Raw genomic sequence first — 11,583 nt, forward strand, 5'->3', positions numbered from 1 at the left:
TTAAAAATGTACCTCTGAAATATTTAGATCTTTTTTATACTTTTTAAATGTCCTTCTACAAACAGATTTGATATTCGTCTTAGTCTCCTTCGATAGGGGTAGCAATTGAGGCTTCAAGCACTGTTTGAATGGAAGAAGAGTCAGTAAGATGTAATGTTCAGATGATCAAAGATTTATTGACTTACTTTTTTTATCAAGTTCGATATCCAGTTATACCTCCAAGGAAACCAAAAAAAAAGAAACGCGCCAAAAATAAAGTCTTATTTGAACTTTTTCTTAAATAAGATCAACATCTTCATCAGAATGAAAAGCACTCAAGTCCCATTCGGAACTTTCATCAGCAAGCACCAGCTCTTGATCTCTAAAGTTCAGTAAAGCTTGAGCGATTTGAGAAGCAGAGAAATCAGAGTCTTTAGGTTGAGAACTTTGAGTGGGTTGAATGAAATGTTGATGATGAGTAGGAATGTAACCGTTTTCAAAGATCACCGCATTACGTCTTCGTCGAGTGGGAGATGAACCACAAACAACCGAAGGAAGTCCGTTTTCCACAAAGATAGCGTTGCGATTCCCAATCGGGACTGCATTACCTCTTCTTTTAACAGGAGATGAAGCAGAAGGAGCGGAAGAAGCAGAAGGAAGAGAAGGAGCAGAAAGAGCAGAAGGAAGAGAAAGAGCAGAAGGAACAGAAGTATTAGAAGGATGACCATGTTCTAATAAGACAGCTTGGCGTTTTCGAGAACGTTGAATAAACGTTTGATCAAGTTCTAGAGGAGTATGTTCAGGAGAGATAGGAGTGCTCTGGAGAACATCGTTATAGTTGAGGTCTCCAGAAGCAGAATTGGAAGGAATTTGGATGAAATCGATGTAGAGAGAATTAGAGGATACCTCTGAAATCGGAGAGAGAGGTATTTGAGACAAAGAATCAACGCGACCAGAGCTACTAGGGAGATTAGTATGAGTCATACTGAGGTAGATAGAAAAGTGGGATGGAAAAGGAATTGAAGGTCGGATGGGAGAAGGATGGGAATGGGTCGCTCTTGAGTGTGATGAAGAATATGGTCGGAGTTGAAAACGACGATCACTTTTGGGGTCAAGACTGAACCAAGGTCATTTCTTAGTATAGTCATATGATCAGCATCTTAGAAAAATATGCTAATGGAGAGTAGGATCCATCTTTATTTTTTTTTTGAAAAATGCGTGACCAAATACAATACAAGAGCAGAAAACTTCAAATTTCTTCCGTTGAGTATTTTTTCAGTAAGATGCCGCGGACAGTTTGTATTTTTCTCTCCGTACTGGGTTTTTATTTTCCTTTGACATATTTGCGATGAAAGGTAACCAGATACTTTAAATCCTTTTTTCCTCCACTGATTGCCTGGTCGCGCCAAGCAAACATATCTGGAGTAGATTAATGCTCAGTTGCCTCATCAGCTCATTTGGATTGCTCAAGGAAACTGTTTCTCTATAAGTCAACACCACAAAGTTATAATCTCTTCCCTCAACCTGAACTATTTCTCTATGTCATACCCTTTCCAGAAGGACGCGTCATTTCGTGATACATGTTGACGCCTGATCACTTTCGTGCTTGATTCCATCTTCCTAGAAATCGTCATGAACTTCTCATCCCATCCCATCTTTGGGTTGATGACTTGGTGCAAGCTTCATCCCCTTCATCATCAGTTGCTCTAGAGGTTTTCATTGGAATGTTGAACGTAGTGGGACTATCCTTTTTTGGCCCACTTAACAGTCGTTCACCGTCTAATTCTCAAGCCGAAGGTGGGTATGACGCAAAGGTATTATATGTATCTTTGTATTTTGCGTACGGTATTTACGTGATCATCTTTGCACAAAAATAGCTATCCTACAAGCTATCTGAATGCTGGTATGTATTGCTATCTCTCCATTCTGTTTTAAAGTTTTTTAGCAGGGTAATTGCCTTCTTCACACCGGAGTAATTCAATGGGATGTCTTCCAGACGGATCCTTGGTTCCGCACCTGCGATAGATTTGCAACATATTCCATGAATTTGCTAATTTTCCTGTAGTTATGTTTGCCTTTTGATGCATCAAGCATAACATCTTTCAAGCGAGAATACTTCAGCCTTGGTGTTGGCACAGTGACCAGAGTGTTGAATCAGTTCGCCTGCAATATCTCAAGGTTGGACTTGAAGTGACACCACACAAAAGATCCTAGCATCCTCAATCTTCATCTTATCACACTACTGGTTTGAGAGCAAGGACACCGAGCCCCTGAGACACAGTGAAGGTTGTGCTTTCAAGTTCCACAACTATCTTCTGGTGACGTCTTCTGTTGTCATCTCAAGTAGACATGTTCGTGACTTTCGAGATTTTGATTCCTTATCAGAACCATATCCTGTTCTGAAAGCTCCTGAAAAAAACTGGGTGTTGATCTGTAAGGTAAAGGTCAATATTGAAATTTTTTACCTCTGATTTCTCGAACAGATTTTACCTATCTCCTAAAAAGGTGTACAAAAACGCTCCAGAGAAATCTGGCTTTGTACAGGGCAAGTGAAGCATATGCAAATTTCGCGAAACTTTCAACTTCTTTCAGCCGGAGGATAGACCCTCAACGACTTTGTGTTGATGGCTTTTTTAGTTCTGCATCTCCGTGGTGACTTGGCTGGTCAGTTTCCCCATCAGAATGATACTGTTACCTGGCGAGTTCTGAATCAAAGTGCAATCAAATCACATATGCTCTGTCATCGCGGTATATCTCGGAGCGCGAACAATCATCATTGGTTGATTCACTTCAAATACCCAGAAAATAGACCACTTCTGTTCATACCGATCAAGTTTCCAAACTTCTTCCGTGAAGATGAAGATTGAATTCTTCGCAACTCGGAGTTTATGACTTTTCTCTGTTTGTCCTCTACAGTCCAAATTTTGGTGTTTTGACGCTGCGTAATTCTTCAGCAGAATAATATAGATATCAGGGTTTCAAATCGAACCAGAATCAAGTAACATATGTTTGTAATTGCGACATATCTCGGAGCGCAAACAAAACAATAACGATTACTTCGACTGCCCGACAAAATCAATTACTTTTATTCATACAAATCACGCTTTTAAACTTCAGGTTACAGTCGATCTCTTGGACACGCTTTTAACTGAACGTTATTTTTTGGTCGATAAGCGTTCGAGTTTTCCACTCAACGAATCCGATGTTTCGATGTTCATGAGATCTTGTATACAGTCCAATCATTGGAGTTTTTGGAATTGAGCTCAACGATCAAGTAAGCAAACTCGATTCTCTATCCCAAAACTCATCCAACCAGTCGCAAAAGTAACGTAAATTTTCATCTACGTGGTCTATGAACCTTTGAGATCTGAGACTTTCGCATACGATAGGATCCAAAGAAACATGAAGTATCATGTAGAACCGGATCAATCGGTCTAACATATTTGATCTTCAATCGTATGTCAAATCTGAATATTCGTAACGCGGATCAAAGCGTGATTGAACGATAAGAGGACCCGAGCAGAATCTCGAAAGAAGCCATCAGAACTTGGGAAACGAAATAGAACGGAACGACAAGAATAGTGTGTACGGCCAGGCAACCTCGATCGATTTTGCACTTACAGGATCTTGACCCCAAAGCCCCGACCAGCTCGTACCCGAAGCCATCTTTGACAGTCCTTGATGTTTGACTGTATGTACATTGTAAACTCCTCGTTTTCTCAAATCGGATTCACTTGGTGGTACAGCATGGAGTCATTCAGTTTTCTGCCTTTCGTTTTCAAAAAATCCGTTTTCCTTCCTTGCTTTCTTAACAACAAAAATATCTATGGAGTTAACATATTTTGAATTTTCAAAACAAGAGAGAAACAAATTGGATAAGAAATTGTTCATTTATTTAAAACAAAATGCACTGATCACTTTGTCTACAACAGAGAAAGAAAAAGTAAAAAAAGAAATTCTAGACATAGTTAATACACCAAGAAAGAAGACTGCTCTCTCTCCCTCAAAGAAAAAGAATTAAACCCCAAAAACTTCCCTATAGATTTCTTTTTCCTGTTCATCCAAATCCTCATAAACCAACCCTGCCCAAACCTGCAAAACACTACCTTTCCCAATTTCTTCATCTTTATATTCCTTCAAATCATAATTTCTCAAAGCTTTACGGTTTCCTAATTTGAATGGATGTGCTTCTGTATTAAAAACATAATCATCTAAACTAATTGAATGTGGATCATCAAATAATAAATAATAATACTTCAATCTGAAGAAACCAAAAAGACACTCTTCTCAATATCTGTTTTTTTTTGGATTGCGGATGGAAAAAGTTTGCATAGGAAGAGGAGTTTGGTTTGCTTACGTTTCAGCTAAAACATATGATTCTTGTTTATCTGATCTTTGATAAGGTAAATGATTGACATCAACTATATCAGCAAATCCAAACTCGGTTAAACATCCTTCTACCCAACTTGTGAACCTATTTTTTGCAAAAAAATAACTTCAGTTTTTTTGTATGTGGTTTTCTTGTTTTTGATATGAAAATCTCACATTCTCCATCCTCTATCTTGCCAAACTTTATCCCCAGTAATTCTCCACATATACAAAACAGATCTAACCAATATCAATTTCAAAGAATCAATTCACAGTATCCAATTTAAAAAGAAAAAGGAAGAAAATCAAAACAAAAAACATACTCAATTGTTTCAGGTCTACCAGCATATTTAGAATCAAGAATGATCGAACCAGGAGGTCCATTCTCTTTAATTAATCTACGATAAACTTCTCCTAAAATGCAATCAAGGCAAAAGGACAGTGTTTCAAGGAAATCATTAAATTTCCACAACAAAATTGTTTTTTTAGGAATAACACTGACCTTCATGTTTGACTGGTTCCCAATACTCTGCACCATCTTCATCATCAAAAACAATCATTCTCTCCGGTCCTAAACCAGTTTTAGTAGATTCATAAGCCCAAACACAAGAATCGGTGTACTATAAGAAACAGCAGACCCCCCCTCAGATAATCAATCAATCAAAGGCCTATTATTTCTTGAAAAAAAGAGAAAAAGAAAAGAGAGACATACAGAAACAGCTAAATCTAAATCTTCAATGTTATCCAATAACCTAGCTCCAAGTCCAATCATAGCACCAGAAAAGCAAGTTAAATGATCAAGCGAGTTGACTAAATTTGAATCTTTTCCTCCTGATCTATCACCTAAAATTGTGATGATCTTAGGTGTTGTACTTGTTTGAGTTTGGTTGGTAGGTTCTAATTGGAAAGTTTTTTTCAAGTTTTCTTTGGCTGATTTTAGGATTGATGTATACATTTTTGAGTATTGAGGGGATTGGAGACCTAGTAATTGGTATTGTTTTATCTAAATAGTTAAGATTGATAAGAACTTAGTTCTCAAAGGGAAATTGGGTTGAGGGGGGTGAGAGAAACGTACGAGATATTCATAGTAGCTATCTGCCATGCCACCTTAAAAATAAATTTATAACAAAAGGAAATCATGTTAGTGATGTGGTTTTAAGTGATAGAATGAAAAAACGGTTTACCAAATGTATAATAACCCCATAAATCTGTAGGATTATCAGGATGAATTATAGTAGGAAATAAACTACCAATTCGATCTTCTGAGCTCCATTGATCCGAATCTAAATGATCTGTGATCCTTTGTACCTACCAAAGAAAACCATCCAATTAACTAAGTAAAAGAAACAAGGTTTGGAAAGAAGAACTCACATAAAAAAAGTATTGAGGTTTTTGAGTGATTTGTGATAATCTTGTAAATTCTAAAAGTAATGAACCCATTTCAGCTAAACAAACTCTACCAACATATTGACTATGAGGATTCCTATTCAAACCAACCCCCAAACCCAAAGAAAAATCAGTTTCTAAATACAAAAGGAGCAAGAAAGAATGCAAGAAAGAAACTTACGATCCAATCTTATAACGAGGTATAGGAAATCCAAGATCAGTACCAAAAGCCGGTAATAGCCAATCAGCTAAATCTTCTGCTCTTTCCAACATTAATTTATCATTTGATAATTCATAAGCTGAGATCAATCCTCCTAAGTCTAAAGACCTCCCCCAAAACAAACCAAGACATTAGAGGAGAAAGCCAATTGAATGGAAAATGAAAGAGAAACGGAATTTACATCGGATCACAGTTTCAAAGAATGGGATAGTTGGGTCTGAACTGGGTGGAGATCTCTGTGATTTAATTGTTTGAATATTTAAAGTTTTACTCCAATCTATTGATCTTACATGATCTCTTGCATACTATAAACATTTTTGATTAGTTTTATCTATTCTTTTCAGAAGACTTGAGGAGTTGAGGGATTTGGGAGGGACTTACTTCATATTCCTTGGGTAGATCCATGATTAGTAGTGTATCACTGAATACAAAACATCAAAAAGGTAATTAGTTCTATGGATTTGTTTGACCATTTTTCTGTACTGTTAGTAAGGAATTGCGCTTGTCTTTATATGTTTACAAATTACTGGAATAATTATTTATATAATTTGTGATTTTTAATATCTGCAAGATTGATAAAATCAAAAAATACAGGATACAAAGCAGAAGGGATTTGTTTCACAGAATTCCAGAATCCTGGCCACATCCTTCTTGGCTGTAGTGTGCTTTGAATTCTGGATTTCTACCAGGGAAGCCTCAACTTTGAATGCACAATCAGCCAGAAACTCATTCAGATTTTCTGACCTCATCTCTTGTTAACACCTCACACCTCATTAGAATCCATCAGTGTCTTGATGCTTCAATTTATTTGGAAACAAGACCCCAAAAGGTCCATTCAAGTGACCTGGTTTGAGGTGCGTGTCTTGTCAAGCTTGATGGGCATGGGGTAAGCTAAGTGTGAGGAGAACTACATGTTGATTTTTTGTCCCAGAATTTCTCACATTCCAACTTGTGGCTGGGATTCTGGATGTCTGAGAAAAAAACCCAAGGCACGTACCCAGACTTCTACTTTGTATCCTGTGATTGAAATAAAGAAGATGGAGATAAGACTTACAGACAATCTACCAAAGTAGCACCCCAACCCGAAAAAGGATCATCAAACTGCAAACAATAAAACCAACACAAAAAATCAATGTGATGTGTAAAGAAATAATTCAAATGAATGAAATATCACTAAACTGAACCAGAGATGGGTTTAAGTTCATCATGACCCCAAGCCTTAGCTTTATAACCTTCCCAAACCACCAAAAAAGCATTCTTGACCCACTCTTTTCGTTTATTTCTAATACTTTCTTCTTCCCGAGTTTCCCAACTCTTAATGAACTTTGACTTTTTGAATCCCAAGTATTGAACCGATTTTAAATTTCTGGAATTGGATGATGTAGGTAATTTATATTTACTAGCAATTTCAAAATCTTTTATGGTTGTATTTAAGACTTTTTGAGGATGGGGCTTAGCAGAGGGATGGGAGGGATATGGGAGTTTTTTTGGCGCATTGGATTTTGGAGGGGTTTTGAGTTGGTTCATTAAGGTTTGGGTGGTGAATGGAGTTAAATGATTGGGTAATGGTTTGTGTTCATTTATTGGATCAAATGGTTGATTTGAAGTAGAAATTAAGATTGGTAAAGATAAAAGTAATTCATCAGAATAATCTGATGGATTTAATTTTTTAGGTAGTGATTTCTTTGGAGTAGTTTCTTGATGGTTAGTTTGTAATTTGAATTTAGTTGAGATGATGTTAGGTTGGTTTGTTATATAAAGTGTGGTAGTGATGATTGCTAAGATTATAAATCTAATTCTTGATTGGAAGAATGGTAAGAGTGAAGTTTGAATTGAAGTTAAATTGTTGAGTTTCTTTGGATAATTTGGTTGAAACAGGGTTGAGTTGAAATCATTTTTTGAATGTGAATTCTTGGGATTCATGATATGATTGGCTTGCTTTGATATCATGTTTGATAAGCTGAATGGCTTGGTGGAATGAGATGTTAAGGAGTAAAGCTACCTTAGTCGGGTTTCTTGGATTGCTACCTGATTGCCTTTAAGTTTGATGGATGCTCCCTCTTATATTTCCAATAAACTGACAAGGAACTCTTCTGATGAATCTTCCCTATGTTGTACTCGACTAATCTATATCTATATCCATTCCTATCATCTATTTCTTGACAACCACCTTTTGGTTTTGACTACTACAATGGCCAAGTAACTCGGGAAACTGGGAGCCAACGTGATCGATAATCCATTCTAGCCTTGTTACACCACCCATTAAGGCTACCACCACCGATTCAAACATTTCATTTTGCAACTAAAGGATCCTAAAGGATATCAATGATAAAATAGGTAGAATTGCCAATGGTAGTCTTGTATCAACTATTGAGCAGTTTTGATTTCAATTGAGTTGATTGATCTTTGCGTCAAAAATTAAGTCACCCTGTTGACCGAAGTGATGATCTAGGATGATCCGGCTGATTTCTTGATTTCCGACCTCGATCAGTTAAGTTTACCTCGGTTTCCTCCAACTTTTTAAAACCACCTCGAAGCTGAGCATAAGGAAACTGATCGATCAAAGAAACCGCGAAAATGACCTCATGGTACAACGCGATCGATAAGACACGACGAAACCGAGAATCTCCTTCATATCGCCATCATCCGGCCTGGAAATGCTCTTTGATCTTGAACCTTCAGCTGTCAGAACCGAATGCCCTTCTCAGCCGTTTTTGACAAAGCCCGACGCTTGTTCGATTCCTGATTGACTACTCCAGGACTCAGGAGTTCACCGGCATCCATCATCCACAAATGAGCTAATGTCAAGCATTGCTTATCGGATCGATGAGCTTGGGATGAAGACATGAATCCGCGTCCATCTGCTGATACACAACGTTTCCGCGTTAGCCTGGATCGATCGGGATGCCGCTCAACTCAACAAAGTCCCTCTCTCTTCGCTGGTCGTCGAACGAGGGGATTGGAGATCCAAATCTTGTCCACTTGAACGAAGAGGCTTACACTGGAATTCCCAGAGCACTGGATGAAAATTCTCTTCAACCAACATGACAACTGTCACTTCGCACTGCTGATGGAACAAGCTACGTGCACTGGTGCGGTGAAATGCTATTGTCGAGGGTTATACTCGATATCGAGCAGTGAAGTGTACAAGAAGACTGATTGGCTTCTTTCGAGGAAAGCAAAAGAGACAAAACTTGTAATGATTATTAGATGCGAACATGTGAAGAAGGAAAAACATCAAATGCAATCAACAACTGTTTGATTTATATACAAAGGTTTCTAGCTGAACATTGGCTGAGTGAAGTAAACAGATTGCAAACATGAGAACAGAAAGTGAGCTCAGCATAAAAGTCCTGAGATGGATCTTGAGCGTGTTAGGACTGAGTGCTGATGACCACTAAGTGTCGAGTACTTGTTCAAGATGCAAGTATTGTATCAACAACTGCTCGATGGAGCGCTTCAACGACCGCACTGAAATCAATGGATGTCAAGAAGAGCATCCGGAGAGGTCATACAATTCACATCAAGATGTACAATTTCATCAGAGATATGTAGCACTTTACCAGGAAATCAAAGGTATAAATTTTCACTTTCAACTTCTAACTTGTTAAGATGCTAGTAATTTTCAAGGTTATTGAGAAGTCTCCAGAAGAAAATATGGCTCTCATAAGGAATTCGGATCTCACGAATCATGAGCACGTCTATCTGGGATAACAAAAATATTGTCATCAGTGCTTAGTCGTGGAACTTGAAGGCACGACCTGCACTATGTCCCAGTAGCTCGGTGTGCTTCATCAGAAAGTGATAGTGTGATGATATGCAGGTCAATAGGGCCATTCAGTCGTGATGTGCCATCAAGTCCAATCTTTAAATACCGAAAACGAAGTCACTCAGCGCTCTCATCCCTATGAAGCCACCACAGCTGGCGGATGCTCGATGAAAATATGCTATACTTGCACAATCAGAAGGCGGCCACACCCAAAAGGAACCAAAGATTGGTATTCTCCAGATACATTGGAGGTGAGGGACCAAGGATCCATAAGGCAGCCATCCCATTGAAGCACTTTGGTGTGAATAGGGGAAGTATTAAGCTACTGAACTTTTGCAAAGATTGACTATAAAAAAAACCATCATTTGGATAGCTTGAAGTAGAGCTATTTTTGTTAAAAGGTGTTCAGATAGAGCCCGTACGTCAATCAGAAAGTTGTACAATATACATTTACTTTGCATCGACCAGAGACTTTGTAATTAGACAGTGCTATGCGGAGAATGTTTCCCTCAGTAGACCACCGTTAAGTAAACTGAACACTGGATAGACCCAATGTGTTTTACGTTCCAACAAAACACCGTAGACAACACGGCGATAACGGGGATCGACGCCAGACCAAGTCGTCAACACAAAGTGGCGATTGGGATAAAACGTTTATCGTGATTATTAGAAAGACAAAATGAATCACAAAAATGTTCAATTGCCAATATAGGTCATACAGTGAAACGTCTTCCGGGGAATGGTATGGCATAAAGAGTTTGTTTGAAGTAATGCAAGGAGTTTACCAATTTGTGGTGTCGTATAACAAAGCGGTTTGCTTGAAAAATCTAAAGAGCTCATGAAGCCGCTGAACATTGATCTATTCCAGATATGTTGACTTAGCACGTATCGGCAATCAGTAAAGAAATAAGTTTGAAAATATTGAAAGTATTTGTTTGATTTATCATCGCGAATGAAGTAAAGCAAAATGAAAAGACCCAGTACAGAGAGCAAAATACAAACTGCCCGCGGCATCTTACTCAAAAAATACTCAACACAAGAAATTTGAACTTTTCTATTGTATTAAGAAGCTCACGAGTCTGCTGAACATTAATCTGTTCCAGATATGTTGATTTGGCGCGTCTCTACAATCAGTAGGGAAATAACTGTGGAAAGATTTAAAGTATTTGTTTGATTTTTCATCGCGAATGAATTGAAGCAAAGTACAAACTGCCCGCGGCATCTTACTCAGAAAATGCTCAACAGACAAAAAATCACACTTTTCTTCTTGTGTCTTGTATCAAGGAGATCGCGAGGCTGCTGAACATCAATCTATTCTAGATACATATGTTGACTTGGCGAATATCGGCGATCAGTAGAGAGATAACGTCGGGAAGATTTCAAGTATCTGGTTACGTTTCATCGCGAATGTATTAAAGCAGAATAAAAAAACCTAGTACGGAGAGACAAATACAAACTGCCCGCGGCATCTTTAAGAAAATACTCAACAGAAGAGATTTAAACTTCTCTTCTTGTGTATTTTATTTGGTCGCGCATTTTTAAAAATGTGATCAAAATGTATCCTACTCTCCATTAGCATATTTTTTCTAAGATGCTGATCATATGACTGTACAAAGAAATGAGGTTGGTTCACTCTTGACCCCGAAAGTGATCGTCGTTTTCAACTCAAACCATATCCTTCATCACACTCGACAACAACCCATTTCCATCCTTCTCCAATCCACCTTCAAATCCTTTTCTATCCCACTTTTCTATCTATCTCACTATGACTCATCCTAATCTCCCTAGTAGCTCTGGTCGCGTTGATCCTTCCTCTCAAATACCTCTCTCTCCGATTTCAGAGTTATCCTCCAATTCTCTC

At 38.1% G+C, this 11,583-nt stretch overlaps 4 protein-coding genes across 4 annotated transcripts in view; 1 reads left to right on the top strand and 3 right to left on the bottom strand.

Annotated features, from left to right (window-relative positions):
• Positions 1-276: 276 nt before the first annotated feature.
• On the bottom strand, positions 277-963 carry MELLADRAFT_66924 (uncharacterized protein; the record flags this gene model as incomplete). Its single annotated transcript, XM_007415161.1, has 1 exon — positions 277-963. One exon carries the CDS (start codon positions 961-963, stop codon positions 277-279), a length of 687 nt encoding a protein of 228 aa, XP_007415223.1.
• Positions 964-3,996: 3,033 nt separating this feature from the next.
• MELLADRAFT_91990 (family 47 glycoside hydrolase) lies at positions 3,997-6,358 on the bottom strand (the record flags this gene model as incomplete). The annotated part of the gene is made up of 12 exons (XM_007415160.1): positions 3,997-4,240; positions 4,337-4,453; positions 4,525-4,587; positions 4,671-4,761; positions 4,850-4,967; positions 5,060-5,350; positions 5,423-5,454; positions 5,532-5,655; positions 5,719-5,818; positions 5,915-6,053; positions 6,135-6,258; positions 6,335-6,358. 12 exons carry the CDS (start codon positions 6,356-6,358, stop codon positions 3,997-3,999), a joined length of 1,467 nt encoding a protein of 488 aa, XP_007415222.1.
• A 768-nt stretch (positions 6,359-7,126) lies between these two features.
• MELLADRAFT_66926 (uncharacterized protein) lies at positions 7,127-7,903 on the bottom strand (the record flags this gene model as incomplete). The annotated part of the gene is made up of 1 exon (XM_007415159.1): positions 7,127-7,903. One exon carries the CDS (start codon positions 7,901-7,903, stop codon positions 7,127-7,129), a length of 777 nt encoding a protein of 258 aa, XP_007415221.1.
• Positions 7,904-11,487: 3,584 nt separating this feature from the next.
• Positions 11,488-11,583, top strand: part of MELLADRAFT_110838 (uncharacterized protein) — a gene marked incomplete at both ends in the record, with an annotated part of 950 nt that continues 854 nt past the window's right edge. Inside the window, one exon of the mRNA XM_007415038.1 lies at positions 11,488-11,509. Within this exon, the coding sequence (XP_007415100.1) occupies positions 11,488-11,509 (22 nt within the window). The remainder of the gene's footprint in view (positions 11,510-11,583) is intronic.

Source organism: Melampsora larici-populina (genome assembly GCF_000204055.1).
Source record: "Melampsora larici-populina 98AG31 unplaced genomic scaffold MELLAscaffold_48, whole genome shotgun sequence".
Lineage (NCBI taxonomy): Eukaryota > Fungi > Basidiomycota > Pucciniomycetes > Pucciniales > Melampsoraceae > Melampsora > Melampsora laricis-populina.